The sequence below is a fragment of the Neopsephotus bourkii genome, unplaced genomic scaffold (assembly GCF_033783945.1).
Source record: "Neopsephotus bourkii isolate Nb327-2 ecotype Australia unplaced genomic scaffold, CSIRO-AGI_Nbou_v1 NB_357, whole genome shotgun sequence".
Lineage (NCBI taxonomy): Eukaryota > Metazoa > Chordata > Aves > Psittaciformes > Psittacidae > Neopsephotus > Neopsephotus bourkii.
In genome coordinates, this window is record NW_026900863.1 from 487159 (window position 1) to 506911 (window position 19753).

Consider the following 19753-nt stretch of genomic DNA (forward strand, 5'->3'; position numbering starts at 1 on the left):
AGGTTAGAAGTCACATTATAATGTGGAAAAATTGGGAGACATTCAGATGCAATACAATTACAAACTGTCCTAAGAGCCAGAAGCTGCTTGCCAAGATGGGACAAAAAGAGGAAACTTGCATATCCTTCAAAAACCTTGACCTTGTGAGCAGAGCATCAGCTCTAGCAATGACTATGAATCTCGCTCCAGGTGATGGGCCATTGCCATTAAGCTATGCAAAACCATGCAGAAATAAGGTTAATAAGTTAAACAGTTTAAGAATCGAGTTTAATCTATGGACACTGAGTGTGAGAGATGCACATGCATTGCTAAGTGCTAGCGAGAGCTTGTGGCTTCTGCAGCTATGAGCCACTTTCCAGCTTGCTTGGGGCCAGTGTTTCTTCCTAGCCAGAAACACCTGTTCCCCTTGGGTTTGCAGGTAGTATTGGCAGGTAGCATAGACAGACATTGAGAGCACAGAGCTTGTCCCATGAGGTAGGCAGGGAGCACTTGCTCAGCTGTGTACTCAGCTGCACGGTGGAGCAATGTGACTGTACCTTAATCACCAGTTGAATCATTTTAATCTCCGAGACACAGGCAGTTGCATTTTTGCATGTGATTTCTGTCAACTATAGCCTGATTATTTTAAGGGGGAAAAAAATCGGTCTGGCTAAAGAATTAATGGATTCCTAGACTAATACCTGACTAAACTCCTGAGATTTAACACAAGTAAGAACGTTAGATTGTGAAACTACCCCAGACTGTGTCAGACTCCTAGCCCAAACAACAAAGGTGCATTAAGAATTGTTATTTATTTAGGAGCTTTTATACAATTCCTTTATCTTTTCATAGGAGGGGAAAATGACACAGTGACAATGTTCGTGTGACAGACATCAGCAGGATGTGAAATTCAGACTTGCTTTCATGGAAGATAATAATAAAATTCTTGCTGAGTTCAGTGGAATCTGAATTAAGGAAGGGCTTTAGATCTGCCTCAGAAGATGCACTACTGAGACCTCCCCACAGCATTCATATACAGTTTCCAGCTCATTTCTGCTAGGTGGAATAAAACCAACTTCTTGAATTTTTGTTACTTTGGGAATAGATCTGTTGCTACAGGCAATGCATTCGCAATTATGTCCATTCATTTGCCACACTGCTTAGATAGGGCTGAACCTTTTCCATGCTTTTTAAATTTTATTTTAAGTAACTCAATTAAAGCATATAAACAAAACCAGCCATTTCTAAAACGAACTAGCTATCTGTTTTTTTTGGGGGGGGGGGGGGGTGTTTGCATCACATCAGGATTTTTCCTAAAATGCAGTTTTCTTACTGATAAAAAATGGCTGATAATTTGCAACAAATTATTAAATATATTAAAATATACATAGAGAGACAAATTCAGTATATTTAACTTAGAACCCTTTGTTCTGGGAAGGTTAGCTTAGCTTTTTCCAAGTAGATGTACTCCATCATCCAAACACTCGCAGCCTGGCATTTGGTATGGTTCTGCTACAAGCTTTCGCATTCAAACATTCTTTTATTTCTGGTTTTCGTTTTACATTAACAACAGCAAAAAAGCCTGAATAATTTTAATTCCTTTCTATGGCTAATGATTTCAAAATTATTTTCTGTGCCACTTACTATCCATTGTATATTGCAACAGTTTAGTGACTGGTTTAGTAATCTAATGAATTCATTTGCAATACAGATTACACTTGATCTGGTATATGTCTGCAGATTAAATAGTTCCATAAAAAAAAACAACCAACCAACCAAAACAAAACAAAACCAAAAACCGCTTAAAAAACTTTCAGTGATTTTTACTAACACAATTTTATGTTTAAGTTAATACACAGTGGATAAGCAAAAAAAGTTACTGGGCCTGTCACTAAGAAGAGCAGGAAGAGCCAGTAACAGCAGAATCAGTAGTTAAATATGAAGCCATTTCATACTTCGAATGAAACTAATGAATCCTTTCAGTGACACAGTGGCATACTTTCTGCTCATGAGTTGACAATACTCCAGGAAATCTAAAACAAAATAGATTCTTCTTTGCTTGTTTGCTACCTGGACAAAGATCAATAGTACCTCAGGGCAAACACAGTCTATAGCCAATCTCTTTATCTAACTCAAAGTGAAAGGAAAAATCTGCCTAGTTGCAAAAAAGCACAAACCAGCCAGCGTGTTAAAGAAAATTTGTGATGCACTGTATATACATTAAAACAATCTATGCTGTAGGTATATGCATACAGTCAGGTTACCTTTAAAGCTTCCTTAACACCATTAATTTAAATTACCTCAGTGCATCCAGTAATGACTTTTGTGCATTGGATAAAGATGAGAGGAAATTCTGAGACTTTGCATGCAGATGCCTGAACTTTTAATTCCTTAAACATTAACACCATTCAATAGTTTACTGCTATTCATTCATCCTCAGCCAATGGACACCAGTAGGTATAACTGCCTCCCAAAAGTGGTTTTCATAACTTAGTATCTTCCATCATCCATTAATTCAGAGCCAGAGGCATGCTCATCTGATTGAGTGCACAAGAAACCTTTTCTGAGTATTTGTGAATAGTGCTAGTAAAACTCTGCAGTTGCTTTAGACTGTCATTGCTTCATGTATCTATTAAAAGTAATCAAAATAACCCCCAACAGAGAGAGAACTTGCCCTTGATGAGACTAATGATGGAAAATTTCAAATAAGAAGGAAAATCTTGCTGAAACTTAGGATAAAAGATAGACTAAAGAGACTGAAGACCGTTTTGCAGCCTTCACATTTAGGCTTGTTGCCACATGAACAATCTTTTGATATTTCTAAATACATTATAGAAAAAAGAATTGATACAAGGTTTGGGTTTTTGTTTGTTTGTTTGTTTGTTTTTAAACTATGAACATTTTCTCCAGACAGAAGGCTTGAAAGAAATTACAATTTACATCTTAAAAATGAACATAAAATGTGATCCATTCAGTATACTTTGTAGACAGGTGTGTGTTTAAGGATTTTATTCAACAGTCTGAATGCATGGATTTACAACTGCTCTTATTTCTTGTCAGTACCATGATACACTGCAGCCAAAGTTGAATTTCAGGAAGGTGGATACAGAAGTGAGTATGTGTATTATCAGTGGAGCCATTTGCAGCACAGAGACTACTAGTAGATGTAACAGAGTATGAAAGGTATTGGACAGCAGATGTATAAAGATTATTATTCAGAGTTGTTTCAATTTTCATAGTCCCCTGATTCATATTCTTCATCATCTTCCTCATCAGAATGGTCATAATACTCCCCATATTCAACGCTGTAGCTTGCACTTCTACTGTCAGCAAATGCAGGAGATGAGCCTGCAAGACGTAATTAAATCAGGTTAAATTAGTTGTACATAGGAATACAGAGGAAAGATGGGTTTGGATCTGTATGGCAAGCTCAGTGTTTCTGAACCCTCGTTACCTATTTGAAGGAGAGGGTTTTTACCTGATGGCTTGACCTGAAGCTTATAGGAGCAAATTTCTAGATCATTCACATTTTAAGATGTTGAAAATATATTTAATTCCCTATACTAGTAAACTGAGATTTCAGCCATCTGCAGATCATATATACCTGAATATACTACCAGAGCCAATAGTTTGAAAGCCAGTTGCACAAACAAGGCCAGTGACAAACTACACCAGTGACAAACTGCTCTAGATCACAAGGCAAAAATAAAACAATGCATCTTTATTGCCAGGAAACCCAGTTCTCTTCAGAGGAAGAAGGGTGTTACTCTGCAGGACTAGGCCTGATGCAGAATGATAGTAAAGCTGTTTTCTTACATCTTTCCAAACACTTGTTAAGAAGCAACAACTGTTTCCTTCCTAGTATATTGAAAAATAAAGAGCTAAGCAGAGTTGCCATGGTTCAGGGACTCCCCCAGCTACAGCAGCTGTTCTGGGTGAGAGTTCCTGCTAACATCAGAGGACTTCTGTAGGATAAAGGGGAGTGCAATGGGATGTGTCTCAGTTGTATGGCTACAGTCCACAGTTGCTGATTTCTGGAAGCTGGTGTAATACACAGCAGAATATTACACTATTAACCCGTTAGATGATAAAGTAGAAGAAAACGACAAAAAAATTAAAATATGGACATCTTTAGGTAATTTCTTATATCCTTCATTTGCATTCTGACAAGCCCATCCTTTTGCAACCTGCTTGTATGCATTCTTACGTACTTTACACCCAGACTCCAAAAATAATTACCATCAGTGACTTTCAATCTTGCAGAGGCGTATGTTGCACCATACTTATTTTTGGTGTGGCAGATATAAACACCTTCATCTGATTTTTTGAGGCCTTGAATCTGCAGCCAGCCTGTCACACCATACTTCTGAGGCCCACCTCTTGCCTTTAAGAAGAGGAAGAAATAAAGTTGAAATTAAGTAGCTAGAAGACACCCTGATATTTCTCAAAGGAGTTGTTGATGGATTAAACATTGTTAACAAACTTTAACGGCTGCCATGCTTTCATTCTGTTTGGTTCTGCTGCCCTGTATTTTAACTTACTGCTTCTGTGTCTCTGAGTTCACTCTTCCCCATCTCTGCTCGTTAAACTTCATTGTCCTTCACAGTGCTCTCATTTCTGTTTCTCCCATGCTATGGATTCCCAGTGTTCCTCCTGTCTCTTGTCCCAGCAACACTTCTTGTTGCTTCAGAGCATTGCTGCCTCTTCTGAGGCTCGTAAATCAGCGTGAGAGTGGCAGGTGGGTCTGGGTGAGTTGTTCAGGGCCAAGGGGCCTGACCAAGCTGACACTCAGCAGTGGGGTTTTAATGGATTGACATGACATACCATGAGCTTTCACAGTTCATGACAATCACTCTCAACTGGCTTGGGCTAAAGCCTCTTAAAGAAGGGGGAACTTTCTTTTCCAAACAACACAAACCCATTAATACATGTTAAAAGAGATGCTTTTGTGGTGAATCTACTCATGAACTAAGTTAACAGGGTTCAGTTTAGCCTCTGAGCTGAACAACATTTGCATGAGGCTCCTTGCACCATTCAACTTCAAGTCTGCTGATCCCATTTGTGTTCATACTGCGTCTGGAAACATTTCTAAGTAACTTAGACTCTTAGTACTTTGGTAATTCACTTAGCTTTTTCTGTGCTTTTGCTAGCTACCTTTTTGTTGAGGTTGTGCCCCATGTCCATTGGATCTTACCACTTCTGGGCTGTGTAAGCAGAAAGCTAGATTTGTCATGTATTTCTCCATACAGTCTCTATTCATCTTCTTTGTCCGCTGGAGAAGCATGCAGGTACAGGCTTCAGCCTTACTGCAGTCTGCTTGCACATCTGTTATTGTTAGCTTGTCTCCCCAGAATGTTACTTCCATTTAAAAGAATTAGTATTTTGATTTATTTAATTTTAGCTCAGATTTTCAGGCTATTTTTAGATTTGCTTGAAGCCTGTACTAATGCCATTCTACTCTTTCCCCTTAGATTAAAACACAGTATCCTCCACAAAATGAGCAAATTTATTTGCTTTCCTTTTGAATGTCTCAGGGACTGAACCGGAATGGCAGGTCCCAGAAACAGCATCTTGCAAAGGAGTTTAGATACTATGTAGAATTACGCAGAATTGTGCTTCTGCATTAAGAGTAGAAAAATTATTGCCACCCTTTCCAGAATGCATCCACCTTCTTTTAGGTAGTAGCCTAAATGGTTCCCTTTGTATGTTCAGTCAGTTTTTCCAGAGTCATACCTACATCAGGAGATTCTTCATCTTTTCTTTCCCTGAAGCAGGCCAGGTAGGACCCTGTCTGTTGTTTCCTCTGCTTACACTCCTAAAGCAGTGATCCTTGCACTGACTGAAATCATAATTCTTTACAGTCACAGGGCCTCTACTGGGAATCTATTCATTACAGCAGTACTGTATTCTGTAGGGGGAATTCACTCATTAATCCCCCTACTCCTTCATCCGAAACTGTATGACATGGAGAACTCAGCTTTTACCTGTACTGAGAGGTGGGTATCATCTCCTGGCAGGAACATTTTATTCCCTTTTTTTTTCCATTCAAGATGTGGCATAGGATAGGCTGACACCTCACAGCCGAAAATGACATCATTTCCTGTGTAATTCTGGGCATCCTGAGGTGGCATAGAAATAACAGGAGCTGCAAGGAACCAACAGCACAGTGCTTTAGGAGACAGTGACCAAAGGACAACACAAACACAAAACCATACAAACATTAATTCCTACTTTACATTATAAAACCAGTTTACCTTTTGCCATCTCACACTTTATGAAGAGCCACATGACTCCAAGCAGCTTTTACAGCTCAGAATACCTGTGTCCCCTTAAAAGGTGAACAGGGTTTTCAACAACTCTCACTTAAAGGACCTGTCTGTCCTTCCCCTTGCACATGATCGTGAAACTTAAGCAGAAATCAAAAGTTTCATTTATGTCCCGTGAACTGTTATCATGGACTAGACTCAAGGCTCCACAGTCAAGCAGCCAGTACTCAGTGAGACCTTCAGAAGAAAGCCGAAGAAATTCTGTAGCAGCCAATCACGGAGTAACTTCATTGTACACGATTCTTCTGAATTTCTGTTGCATTTTGGCTATCTTAAAAGCGAAAATAATGCGACTGCTAGTTTGTCAGACTGTGTTTACTGACTACATCATTGCCTTGAACTTGCTAAGATCTTTTCCCCCTCTGTTACCCATGAGACTCATTGCAACAAGTTACAGAATAACAGCATTAAATACATTCCACATTTATCCAGAATTGCTATCAGTTTCATTTGATGTTACGAGACAAGGAATAAAAGGGATTGAAATCCATTTATTTTGTAAGGTTTTAAGTTGTGTTTGTTACGATAATTAGATTTCCCTTTACTTGTTTCCTATTCTCTTACCCTTCCCCCCCCCCCCCCACTGATTTGCTTTTTGCCTTTGTACGCTCCTTTTTTTCCGAAAGAAAAAGCTGACGTTAACCACGAGAGGGAGCCAGTCCAGGGATTTGAAGACACTGGGAAAATAAACTATCACCTGATGCGTTCATACATCATTTACACATCCCTCTGTAAGCATGTATGAATATACTAAATGTTAACAGGAGACGATGATATTGAGGAGAAGAGAGCAAAATAACAGTTACTGTTATCACACCTCTCCTATTTTGGAGATCTCTGCTTTTTTTTTCGCTGACCTATTCGTCCTCAGCAAGAAGTGTTTCTCCTTCTAAAGTCTCTTTTCTTTCTATCTCCATACCAGTGTTTACAAATTTATATGTTTTCTGGGGCATTAGATTTGTATTTAATTATTGCTTTGATTTTTGTACAGATCCCAGATGCTTGGAAATACAAATTTATGGTAAATATATTTTTATTTGCAAGATTTGAATCAGTATGTGCAGCATTTATGGTTCACCATTTGAAATTGTAACAGCCTATTCCAGGTATTTGAGCAAAGTTTCTAATGCATTTATCAGTTTTTCAGAATTTGTATCTGCAGAAAATGTCAAATGCATCCTGAGTAAAATTAATTGCAAACAAATTATACAGGAAAATAATTTCCCCATTGATGAATGACTCATTAAACAGGAAAAGTAAAGTAAGGCTCTCAAACTATGATACTTAAACCCTTAAGTGCTCATTATTTCATGAGAACTGTATATTGTTTCAAAAATCTTGTCTTAAAATCAGCATTAACTGAATGTTTTGGTTGAGAATTTTTTACCTATGAACTTATCACATATGGTCTGATATTAAAATATAATTTGAAATATTAAAACTCAAAGCAGCCATGTTTCTTTTAGTCATATGTGTGTAGTACTTAAGCTTAAAGTTAAGTGTAAAATAGAAACCAAATGTCTGTGTTGACTCACATGAGCTCTTTAAATTACTGCTATAGAGAGACAGCAGGAAAACCTTTTTAAATAGACAGATGCTGCCTGACTGGTGGTTTAGTTGTGGTGCTAGCACAAGTGTCTTGTGGATACACCAACAACACTGAAGTATTGCCAAGAACTGTCCTGCTTATGGGAGCATCCACAGACAGAGCTCAGCTGTGCGAGGATGAGGGCTCTGGCTTTACTATGCAGTGTAAATGTACCCTTAGCCTCGAGGATGTAAGGGTCTGAATTACAGATTCATTATAGCTGTTCCCGTAGGAGGAATTTGTCCAGAATGGTCTACCATACACCAAGATGAATTCTGCACTGGAAATACACCTCCATTAACTGTAAGGAGACCGTGACAGCTTGGAATGCTGAGGTGTATGCTCAGTGCTACCCATCTGGGCACTTCTATAGGGGTAGTTAAGGCTTTGCTGAACTGGGGCTGACCAGGACTGGCAACATGTGAGTTCAAACTGGTAGCAAGTAGGAAGAACCAAACTGCCTTTTCTGAATCTGAACATGCAATAAATACCTGCATTACTGACTCAAATTTGAAGTGCATCCAAAAATAATATACATCTCAAACCACCATTTTGTTCTATTTTGCAGAAGAAAATCAAAGTAGCAAGATATCATTCTAACACAAATTCCCAAATTTGGGGTTTGAGTGGTTCAGATTTTGTGTTCAGCCAAATTCTGCCATGTGTATCTGTGTGCACCTTTTTTTTACATAACTGTGTCTTTAGAAACAGATCTTTACTGTTATAATATGTCATTTTGATTCCTGGAGTATATGTGCAGTAGTTGCTCCTTTCCTTTTACAGTCCCCATTGTGAATTATCCTCATGTATTATAGAAGAAATAGACCAGAAGCCAGAAAATGTCAAAATACTGCTTCACCTTTCACAACCAACATTAACCCGGTATTACCCCAAACTATTGAATTAGATATTTCTTTTTGCCTTAACTCATTTTTTCTAATCTATGCCTGATTTGATGAAAATGGCAGAAAATTCCATGGCTTGCTTATTTGTTTTTTAACCCAAAATTTACATTTAAAATGATCTATATGGCACAGCTAAATATAGAGAATAACTTCTAGATTGCTCTATTACATCATTAAATCATCAGCAAGAGAGGTTTGAATGTCAATGGGGATGAATTAAGTGTGGAGAATCTGCATATAATCAATGTACTTGGTAGCCTTGGTAAATTATTAGACCAAAACTAGCTTTCAGGAAAAGAAAGGCTTTTCCACTGTTGCTTTAGGGAGCTGGGGCTTCTTCTTCTCTGTTTTCTGGTGATGCACTGAAGAGAAAAGGCTATACTCTTGTGATGAAAGGAGTTTATTGTTAGCTATTTATTCATTGCTTGCTGCATACAATTAATCCATTTGGCATCAATAGGAAACAGCAGATGCTTTGAAGGAGAAATAACAAAACAAAGTACTTTGAGTTGAGTGAAGGTTGTATTTATAGCTTGGTACTGAAACCCCACAGTGTTCAGTGTTTGTTTCTCATGCAAATTGGAGTCAGCGGAAAGCGAGTGCCGCAGCGAGGCTGCTGCTCTTGGAGCCAGACTCCCCGTTGCCTTTTGTCATCAGTTGCAGCCCCGAAAAAGCAGCCTAAATCATGGAGCACCTTCACATGCCTACTGTGCTGCTTCAGATAGGTGCCTTGCCAAAGAGGGGGCTTACGGCTCAGAGGTGCCCCGTGGTATAGCACCTGTGTATTGTGCTGCTTGCTAAGAGGCCCAGGCTCCTTGCAGGGTCTAAAAGAGAATTTACAACCCAGCATGGTCAGCTGCTGCTCAGAGAGATTAACAAGTGCGCTTGTCCCCCACTTTCCCCGGCGAGCACAGCAGTCACCTCAGGCGCTCTGCTGCAGCAGGGCAGACACTGACCTTGGCAGGAGCCAAGGAGACAGGGCCCCATTTAACATGCAGTGTTATTCACCTCAGGGGTAACTGCAGGGGTGGATGACAACATCAGCAATTAAAAGTGGCAGTACTTCCAAACTAAATATTTTTTTACATGGCCAGTTCTGTTTAATTAATTAAAGCAGAGCACTGCTTTAAGCCTGTAAGCCTGTACACAGCTACCTCTGCTGCAGAGTTACCATCACTTGCTGTAGGGTGGCCCTCCTAACTGAAATCTGCCTGAAAGGGTTATGCCACAAGAACTAGTGCTGGTCTAACCCCGAAGAAGAACACCTGTGAGAGCTAACATGCTTTCAGTCATATTGTGGGCTGGTATGCATTGGGTTTTCTGAATGTCTCTTTACTGACAAGCCTCATTTCCCAATTTAATACCCTAATGGCAAATTCTTTATTGTATTGATTCCCGATTCTTTATTGTATTGTCTTCTTGCAATTGAGAAAGAGGAAAGAAATCTGGTATTAGCTGTTCATCACTTTTCCTTTTAAGCATTCAATATCCAGTGTTAATTCAATATCAAAGGACAGCATACAGTCTAAATTAGAGGCAACAGATTGCTAGTGAGGAGTGGGTAAAAAGTACCCAACTTGCTCTCATATGTGGACCTTTGCCAGAGATGCAATTTTAGATTCCCATAACTGTGACCCATTTGTGACTCAGAGACCTCTCCTACTTCCTTAATTCCTATTTCATATCTATTCTATGATTTCAGAAAATATTCCATTAACTTGTTAAAAAAGAATAATTTCTCTTTCAGAAAACAAAAGCCTGTTCACTTTTTCATTTTATATTCATGTGACTTAGGTGAAACGTACTCAGCAGTAAAGACTTGTAATAATGTGAAGAACAAGAACAGTATATGAGCAAGAGGCAGGATTCCCCACTACAACTCTGCTAAGAATCCTTCCACTAAAAATCATCACAGACAGCTGTTCATGATCTATAAGTGTATTTAGGGTAATAGTTTCAGTTTGATTTTGTTATAATATTTAGATTTCTGTTTCATGGGTTAGCTAAATTTTACAATGATTCCAAAACTCTATTATCTTGGACTTATTTGTAAGAGCAAAAGACCTGTTAATTAAGCCTCATCTTCTATTGTCTCTACACTGCCAATCATATATACACAGAGGTGGATACGCTCTGCATACACATGTATATATAAACACATACATACCTGTATGTGTGTGTTTGTGTGTATATATGTATATATGAATAAGGTATGCCTTGCTCTTAACCACTTCAGTATAAGGTCAGTCCTCATACAGTTATTTGTCCAGTCCTCCCACACTATCCTGCCTGCTTACCTCTTCCCACCTACACATTCTTGTAGAAAATACCTCATACTCTGCTTATTCAGAGCAGAACTAGTCTGCAGATCTGTGGCTTATTAGTCTCTATGTAATTTAATCCACTAATCGAATATAGTTAGTAACATACAAAATTAAGTACCAGCTGCTGAACCACAAAGTAAATGCTTAACACAAAGTAGTACAACAAAATAATGATAAGAAAAAAAACAGAATTAGTTTAATAAAGTTAGACTAGAGCACCTATTACATGTTTGAAAATAAGAACAAGATCATTTTTAGTTTAGAAGTGCCTCTGTACATATTACCTGATTCACATGGCCCTTTGTGTTTCATGCTGGTATTTCTTTTTGTAGCATAAGCCTTGTTGAATTGACAGATGTTCTCGTAGGTTTTCCCTTCAGGTCCACAGATGCTTTCTTGAGACTTGCACACACACTGGGGTTCAGGGACTTCCCCGAACCTTGCTTCATCAGCATCCAACCTGCACTCGAGGTTGTCCCCACATTGCCCATAAAAATGATTGCCCTGGTCCAGGTCGCAGATCTGACCTTCCACATTCCCACACTCAAGACAGCAGCCGCAACGGTCCAATACAGTCCCAGCTGGACAGTCTTTAGGCTCAGTACAAAGTGCCATATTGCATTTTCCACAACTATCTGCTTCCCTTAACAGTCTCCACCAGCCTCGGTGGTATAAAGCAGGGAAACTCTGAGAAACCTGCACCAGTACTACCAGCATTGCTGTAACCATTGGGTGCTTCATCTTCAGAATGTAACAATCAAGCAGGAAAGGTCCTTGGAGTAAAGCCAGCAGCAGATTAAAAAAAAAAAGAAAAAAGGAAAAAGAGAGTGAGCTAGTGAGAGAAAAACATTACAATCCTTTTGTTTTCAAATATAAATTCTACTGCAGACACGGGCTCTAAGAAGAAATTAGCATCAGATTCCTAATCTGGAACTGATAACAAAAACGCATGCAAACCCACTGGCTTTTCTCTAATGCAGTTTGGAATGTGACTATTGCTTGCACAGAAACCAAACTGCCCCTTCTGACAGCTGAGTGGAAGCTCTCTGAAAAGCTGTTTGCTCAGTGTCTCCTTGAGCCAAATTTGCAAAACATTGCTCTATTGAAACAACATTATATTGCAACTATTGTAGGAAGGGGAACAGGGTAAATTAGTGTAAAATGAAGAAATGAACTGCTATGAGCTTGTCTTGTCTCCCCGATCAGCTGAAAAAGTCAGCAAGCGATAGATACACACAGTAGGTACAGAGATAGCTGTACCCTTGATATGACCCTGTGTTTTTGAGAATGGAGCAAGGTTTAACACCAGATTTCATCCATTAATGATCACAGCTGGGGTTCTGAATTAACAATTTACTTACAGGCTCTTTATAAGCAAGGGACAATCCAAGACAGCTGGAATTGACTTTCAACTCTTGGATTTAAGATGGGAGATGCTTAGACCCATGACAGAATCCCCCGTTCTCTCTACATTTAGTTTCTTTTCAGTGTTTATAGGTGTTTGGTTTGCAACCCAGAGTAACATGGTCCACATTTAGCTCTAAGGACTAAGTGCCAAAGGTTTAGAACAGGTGAGCCAGCTGCTGCAGCATCTTCAGGTGCCTCAGAAGGGGAGTTTGCTGGAGAATTAGACACATCACTCATCTTTTCAGAGCACTTTTCTGCCTTCATTTCTTAAGACGTGCTTACCCTGTGATTTAGGAAGGAGGATGAAAGAGGTAACACCGAGATCTCTTCTTCCCGCCCCCCCCCCGCCCCCCCCGTTTTTTCTGTTCATAAATTTCTGCTGGTTCAGGGAGATGCATTTGCAGGGTCATTTCTCACCAGGTGTTGCACTTTTCTTTGTAAACTCCCCTCCCTTTCACTGCCAACAAGAGTTCTAGTCTATAGACCATACGCTGCTGTTTCCAGTGTTCAGGTACAGCTTAGCAGAGTTGCATCTTGCTGTCTGTTGGAAGTAAAAGTGAATCATAGTGGACTTGGAGACCCTGCAAATATGAGTCAATGCCATGAGTCAAAGATGACCACTTCCTACAAATGGAACATCTCTGTGTAGTAGCTTAAAATAACTCTGCATGCATCACATTTTTAAGATACACACATAAGACTAAGACACTATTAATAAGATGAAATGAAAAAAATCGTGCTTCTGCCTGCTTGTCCTGAAATCTTCCACAAGGGGCTTTTTCAGCTCTATATTCGTAGTGCTTAGCTCCTTACAAAAGCTCAGTGAAGGATGCATTTTGTTGCACCAGCCTTACATCCTCTGAGCATATCCACAGGGAAATCTTTTGGGAGGTAAGTTTACTTTCCATCCCAAACAGATCCATGGCTTTTCCATGGATATGCAAAAGTTCAGCTTCATGCCTTTTGCACCAGTTGAGATTACCTCTTGCTTGGAGTGAAGTAGCAGGCTGCTTCCAAATCAGTTCTTTCTCCCAGACTGCATATGATGCAATTTCCCCCTGGCCTGCATGGCTGGAACACTTCTTAAGGCCAGCTTGAAGAGATCTACAGGGCACTGCTTATCACTGTGTGATAGCTGGGCTAATTCATATTTTGTAGTACATGTTCTTGCTTTGAACACAGAACCAGACTGTAAAGGAGTAAATTATGTGTGTAATGGATGCTTTTAACATTGAGAGTCAGAAAAAAAAAAGTAACCACAGAATTTAATGAAATTGATTTTATTTTTTTTTTGTCCCACTTTCTTATTCTGGTTAACGTGTTACATTTCATACTTCCTCACCAAATTCTAATTGGATGTTTAGTTTTGCATTATAGCTCATTATTTACTCATCACTGTCTATTTTGTAGAATCATAGAATACTTAGGGTTGGAAAGGACCTTATGATCACCCAGTTCCAACCCCCCTACCATGGTCAGGGACACCTCACACTAAACCATATCACCCAAGGCTCTGTCCAATCTGGCCTTGAACACCGCCAGGGATGGGGCATTCACAGCTTCCCTGGGCAACCCATTCTGGTGCCTCACCACCCTTACAGTAAAGAACTTCTTCCATATATCCAGTCTAAATTTACCCTGTTTAAATTTGAACCCGTTACCTCTTGTCCTGTTACTACAGTTGTAGGGGATGAGTATCTATAGGAAAAGGATTTGCTAAGGCTCATGTAAAGTAAAAAAAACAACCACAGTGGTGAAACCACGTATACAAAATGGAGCCAAAGCAAGGGGGAGGCTGCAGGACACCACTGCCCCCATAAGGCTGAGTTTTGTGTATTGTCTTCTAGGAAATGTGATCTGAGAGTTGTAAACCAGAAGTATACAAGGAAGTACTTTCCGTGTCCTGAGGAAACCCATCATAAATATCCTAGAAAGTATTTCTGGCACTTACCTGGCTAATGTAATCTGAGTTGCTAGTGGGTTCAGCCTCTAAATTATGCCTGTGGTCTCGTCTGAGCAGCTGCCCTTTAGTAGGCAATCTGCAGCTAGAGGATACTTGGCTACTGATTCCTGAACTCACCTGGAACAAATTGGAGTGGGGAGAGGTTAATGCCCTGTGGTATGACATGGAGAAATGACTGATAGCTATCTAAAATTAGCAAGCCATTCTGTGACAAGCTGAGAAGAGTGTTGCTGTACTTCTCCACACTGGATGGATGTGTGGCAGGGTCAGAGCAAGGGGATAAAGAGGGAGCAATGAAAGAGAGCAGTATGTACTGCTGGGGTTAAAGCCACAGATCTAAGGGCATAGTCCTGTCTGGTCAGTACTAAAACACACATTATTGCTGTATGCCTCTAACACCTGAAGCATGCTTTGGTGGGTTTGGTAGAAATCACAAATCTTGAATTACCTTAACCCTAAATATCTCCCAGAACCATACACAAGCAGCAGTGGTAATACTAGCATCACTGGTTGAGCTGCAAGATGGGCACCAAAGCACTGTCTGCTTTTCAGACACCATGCCCCAAAAGCTGCCTAGAGAGCTGAGGAGCAGTGCAGATAAAGCCTCCACCGCCCTTCAACGAGGGGAGGAGTTGAGCAGCTGCAGTGCATGAAGGGAGCTTTCTGCCTTCACCTGTGAAATAACATTTTGGTGAACAATTTCTCTAACAGGTGGGTTGAGCAGCATCAGTATGCCTTCACTCTTAGCAGGCAGGGTAGTGCTGGTCATGCAGCAATTTCCTTGGCTTTTTCTGTATATTTCCATGTGGCATGATCAGTACAAAGAGTTCTGTCACCATCCTGTGAAAGAACTGGTACCTAAGTTGGGTGATAGGGACATGGGAATATGGTCCAGCTCTTCTGTACCCTCAGACTGCATCTTTCACCAGGACATGGGCAGCATCTTCCATAATAATTCCTGTAAGGGAATTTTTAAGGAAATTGTATTCCTGTTCATTTCCTGCCTCCTTCTTGGGGCCCAGTGTTATGCTAAGCTGCTGACTTGTATTGCATTGCTTTACTTTGCATGGTAATAAGTAAGGTACCTGGCTGATGCAATTTGAAATCCTATTGCTAGTGATTCCTGAGGTACTGCTCTTTCAGACAAAATGTGGTTCAGCTCTTCATTCTGTTCTTATTTGTGTCAGTATGAGATTTAAGTGAAGGCTTCTGAATCTGGCTCCTGCCAGACTTGCAGATCTGGTTCTTACACAGACACACACAGGAGCCCTGTGAGAAATAATGGCAAGACCACAGAAAACTTCGAGATGTCCCTTCTACCTTCTCTGTCCTGCAATGGTTCCTCTCCTTGAACAGGTAAAGGTTGGAATCTACAGTGCTCTGTGTCTTGAGTACCTATTCTTGAGGTCCCTTTAGAGAGGGCAAATCTTGGTTGACTCAGCATGTTTCCATCCAAGAAACTTTATACTTGTATTAGGTGCACAAAGGAAGCATTAAAGTTAATGTTTGGTCTGTTATACTGGTCAGTCGCAGACTACAGGTGGCTGTGCCTGCTGGGTATGTGCATTACCTGATACTGAACCAATCTCCTAGGATAACATTGTCCACACAGTCTCCAGAATTGAGCTTCATTTGAAGTGCTCAGCTCACCTGGAAACAGTATTTGGTTCTGGAGAAGTAAGTGGCAAATGGTGGAGATTAATGACAGATAAAGCAAAAATGGTTGGATGCCACTTGCAGGTTCTTAACAGATGCAGGCACAGACTGTCCTGGCATATCCAAACGCTGCCTTTGCTGGTGCCCATCCTATTTGCTGACACATTGCTTTCATGACCCTCATCATTAGTGCTGCAAGCACATGAAGTATAAGTTAATTCTACTGTAACATGATTATTAAATCCATTAATCAAAGGCAGGAGATCCGTAATTAACTTATTCTCCAGCATCAAGTAAATGATTCTGCTGTGAGCTTTAAGAAAGCAGTTGATCACTGATAGCAAAATACAGTGGGGCTGTTAGACTAGAAGGCTCTGTAATTGTATAATTAAATTATAAATTTTGCATATTTTAATAATATATTTTAATTATTTCCTTTCTAAAGTGAAAATGTAGGATCATTAACCCTTTTTATGGTTTTACATGTAATTTACTAAAGGGGTGGGTGGCGGGGGGAGAGAAGGGAAATTTAATGTCTGTCTCCTGCAAGTTGACTGTTCTCATGTAAGGCTTTGGCAAGGATTCTGATGACTCAGCCTGGACCTGTCTCCAGCAGTGACTGACTATAGATTTCTCCTGTGTCACAGTCCAGCATCACTGTTAATGACTGTAGCCGCCCAAATTTTAACTTGCAGGGCTAGCGCTGTTCTAGTTGTCCTGGGTTTAGCAGTAGCAGTCATTTTTTCTCTTTCTTGGTAGCTGGTGCAGGGCTGTGTTTTGACTTTCGGGCTGGGAACAAAGTTGATAAAAATTATGTTTCGGTTTGGCCAAGGACTTTGTGAGCCTCATGCTCTGCCAGGGAGGAGGGGAAGCCGGGAGGAAGCAGAGACAGGACACCTGACCCAAACTGACCAAAGAGGTATTCCATACCACAGCACATCATGCCCGGGGGGGGACCTGGGAGGTACCCAGAAGGACAGGGGGTCGGCCGGGTCGGACTGGTGGTTTGGCGCGTGGTATTGTACTCCTTTCCCTTGCTATTTTCTCTTATCATTGTTGTCGTTGGTGGTAGCAGTGGTGATTCGTATTGTACATTAGTTGCTAGATGGTTCTTATCTCAGCCCATGGGAGTTGCATTCTTTTGATTGTCCTCCCCATCCCTCTGGGAGCGGGGAAGGGGGGGCAGCCCCTGGGGAAGGGGGGGAACTAACGTGGGCCTCGATTGCTTCCAGCCTGGCACCACTCACTGGGAGTGAGTGCACAAATTGTCTGGCTTGGTTTAAACCACGACAGTTCTTTTTGGCGTCTAACGTGGGGCCCGAGGGGTTGAGACAACAATAGATCTGACTGGATTAATAGTCACTCGTCACAATGCTGATTTATTGGCTCTCAAAGTTGTTCCTCTTGATCTCACAGTCTCAGGATATCGTACCTTACTTCCCACTGGTATTTGCTGTATTAGTGTTTTTCAAGTGTGGGGCTTGGGCTAAAGTTTTTGTCTCATTGTACTTTATGTTAATGACTTGTGCTAAATGCTTGGGTTTTATTTAATATAGGCTGCTGATTCCTTTCTACACAAGTAAGTCTGGAAGTTACTTTTCACAAGCTAGTGTTTTCTTCCAAGGGCTCAGATATTTGAAGGGTTCTCTTCAAGCCTGCATCAATTCTCTGCTATCCTTTAAGTAGACCCCATTTCTGAAAGCTTTGTAATTTTGTCCAGAAACACTCAAGCCTTCTGTTCCATAGTAGGAGGATAAAGCCAGAAACATTTAGGGAATCAGCAGTAGGTAATCAAACATTTCTCTGAAGCCATTCTTTTGAGAGGTGAGACTTACTGTGGGGAGACTTGCACAGAAGGTGTCACGAGGGCATTTCCCCCGTGTGTCCTGACCACATTTCCAGCCTTTGAAACCTTAGCTGCTCATTTGAACCTTTGTGTATGCACTTTAAACACAAGTGCAATATAGGAGCAGTAGCCAGCATCATTCCCCTTCTTCTCGAGGGAGGAGGAGCGTGAAGGTTTGTCCTCTTTCTGCCTTAAGAGAGCACTAATGCAAAAGCGTCCCCATGTTCTGCACAGACCACAGGTCTCATTTTCAGGCGTTATGTTCTAGTGCAGCAGCCTCTTCAGTTTAACAGAGCAGAAAAGTCTGGAACGTATAGGTAAGGCCCTGGGGTCCCCAGCCTGTCCTGGGACTGTCGTGACACTCACCCATGCCACCAAGGGGTGGATGGCATGCGTGCCCCTTGCTATGCTCAAGTCTTCCTGGGTGCAACTTTCAGCAGTATGTTTGAAGGCTGGCCTGGTCCTTATTACAGACCTGCAACAAACGTGGGATTTGGAGAGGGGGTGGAAGAAAAAATGCAACCGGTCAACCCCAAACCAGCATAGTTCTAGCTCTGCCAATGTTTTGAGGTGCTTCCACCTAACAAAGACTGAAAAGTAATATTAGCTCTGGCCAGTGGCTAAAGAGTCAGGTGTGTTTGTGTGTATCTGTCCACCCATTTTGCAGCAGAGGGGTGGTGACAAGAGTAGGCTTAAGCCTGAGGATGACACTGATGCTGTCACGAGTTGCACATATCAGCAAAGTTCTCAAATAGAGCAAACCACAGTGTTTCCTGAAAAAGCCTAAAAGAGAGAGAGGGGGATCTGGGAAACTTGCAGACAATGAATATAGAGTAATTTTTCTTGGCAACTTTAATGTTGATGGATAGGACAGTTTGCCTTGTCCAGTTTATATAAGAGCAGCTGATATAAAATGACTTCATAGCTGGATATTTATGAGAAGTTTCATTTCAAATAATATAGTTTTTGCCTCTGGCAGTGCTGTGGTTTAGTCCTGTTATTACTGGGAACTATATCTTTAGGATATTCTAACTGTAACTGCAGGAACTGTTTGATCTGCTCAGCAAAGTTAATATTTTCCAAAGCAGTGGAAACTTTATAATGGAAACTCTCATTAGCAAAACCTACCTGTCCCTAAAACTAGCCAGGAAATCGGGCACAGAGAGGAAACTTAGGGGATTTTCCTTCAGCTTCACCTGCCTTCTCTTACAGTAATGCTGAAGAAAGTAGTGTTTTCTATTACAGGAGCTGTACAGATAGACTATAATGGTCCTTCTCTAGAAAAGCAACTAGAAACTGGTTTCTGATATAAAGTAAAATTCTCTGCTGCACATAGACCTTGTATAAAATACACTTTATCTCCTGAGGGAAACAGGATTTGGTGCCGGACCCTCCCCCTGGGCCAGCACTGCTCTGAGATGGATGCAGGAGAAGAGCTCAGGAGGGGAGTTTTTTAAGTGGAGTTTTTTAAGTGTCTTTCCTGCTTTGTGTATAAATGGAATATTTTCAAGTGGTTCAGTTACCCTTTTAGGAGCATCCAGAGTTAAGGGCTGCAGGCCCACAGCGTGCATGGTGTTGGTAGGGCGCCTGGAGTCCCACAACAGCCTGGAAAGGCGGAGCGGGACCTCCTGGAGCTGCTTGGCTGTGCTAACTCCTGCTCCTCATGCAAAACCATAGATCAGCCTCCAGCCCCTTCTTCCCATTGAAGACACAGCTCTGGCCATTGTTACAAAGGGAAATAGATCTGCAGCAGAAACAG

At 40.9% G+C, this 19753-nt stretch overlaps 1 protein-coding gene and 1 long non-coding RNA gene across 2 annotated transcripts; one reads left to right on the top strand and one right to left on the bottom strand.

Moving 5' to 3' along the window:
* Nucleotides 1-1269: 1269 nt before the first annotated feature.
* Nucleotides 1270-19669, bottom strand: LOC133209673 (kazal-type serine protease inhibitor domain-containing protein 1-like). Its single transcript, XM_061348403.1, is given in 8 exon segments — nucleotides 1270-3327; nucleotides 4219-4363; nucleotides 5964-6124; nucleotides 11407-11863; nucleotides 14481-14609; nucleotides 19518-19583; nucleotides 19585-19632; nucleotides 19634-19669. Coding segments are annotated over 8 exon segments (1164 nt in total). The 3' UTR covers nucleotides 1270-3205.
* LOC133209674 (uncharacterized) lies at nucleotides 14616-16810 on the top strand. The gene is made up of 3 exons (XR_009724729.1): nucleotides 14616-15452; nucleotides 15747-15848; nucleotides 16699-16810. It is a non-coding gene; the product is annotated as an uncharacterized LOC133209674 (long non-coding RNA).
* Nucleotides 19670-19753: the final 84 nt, after the last annotated feature.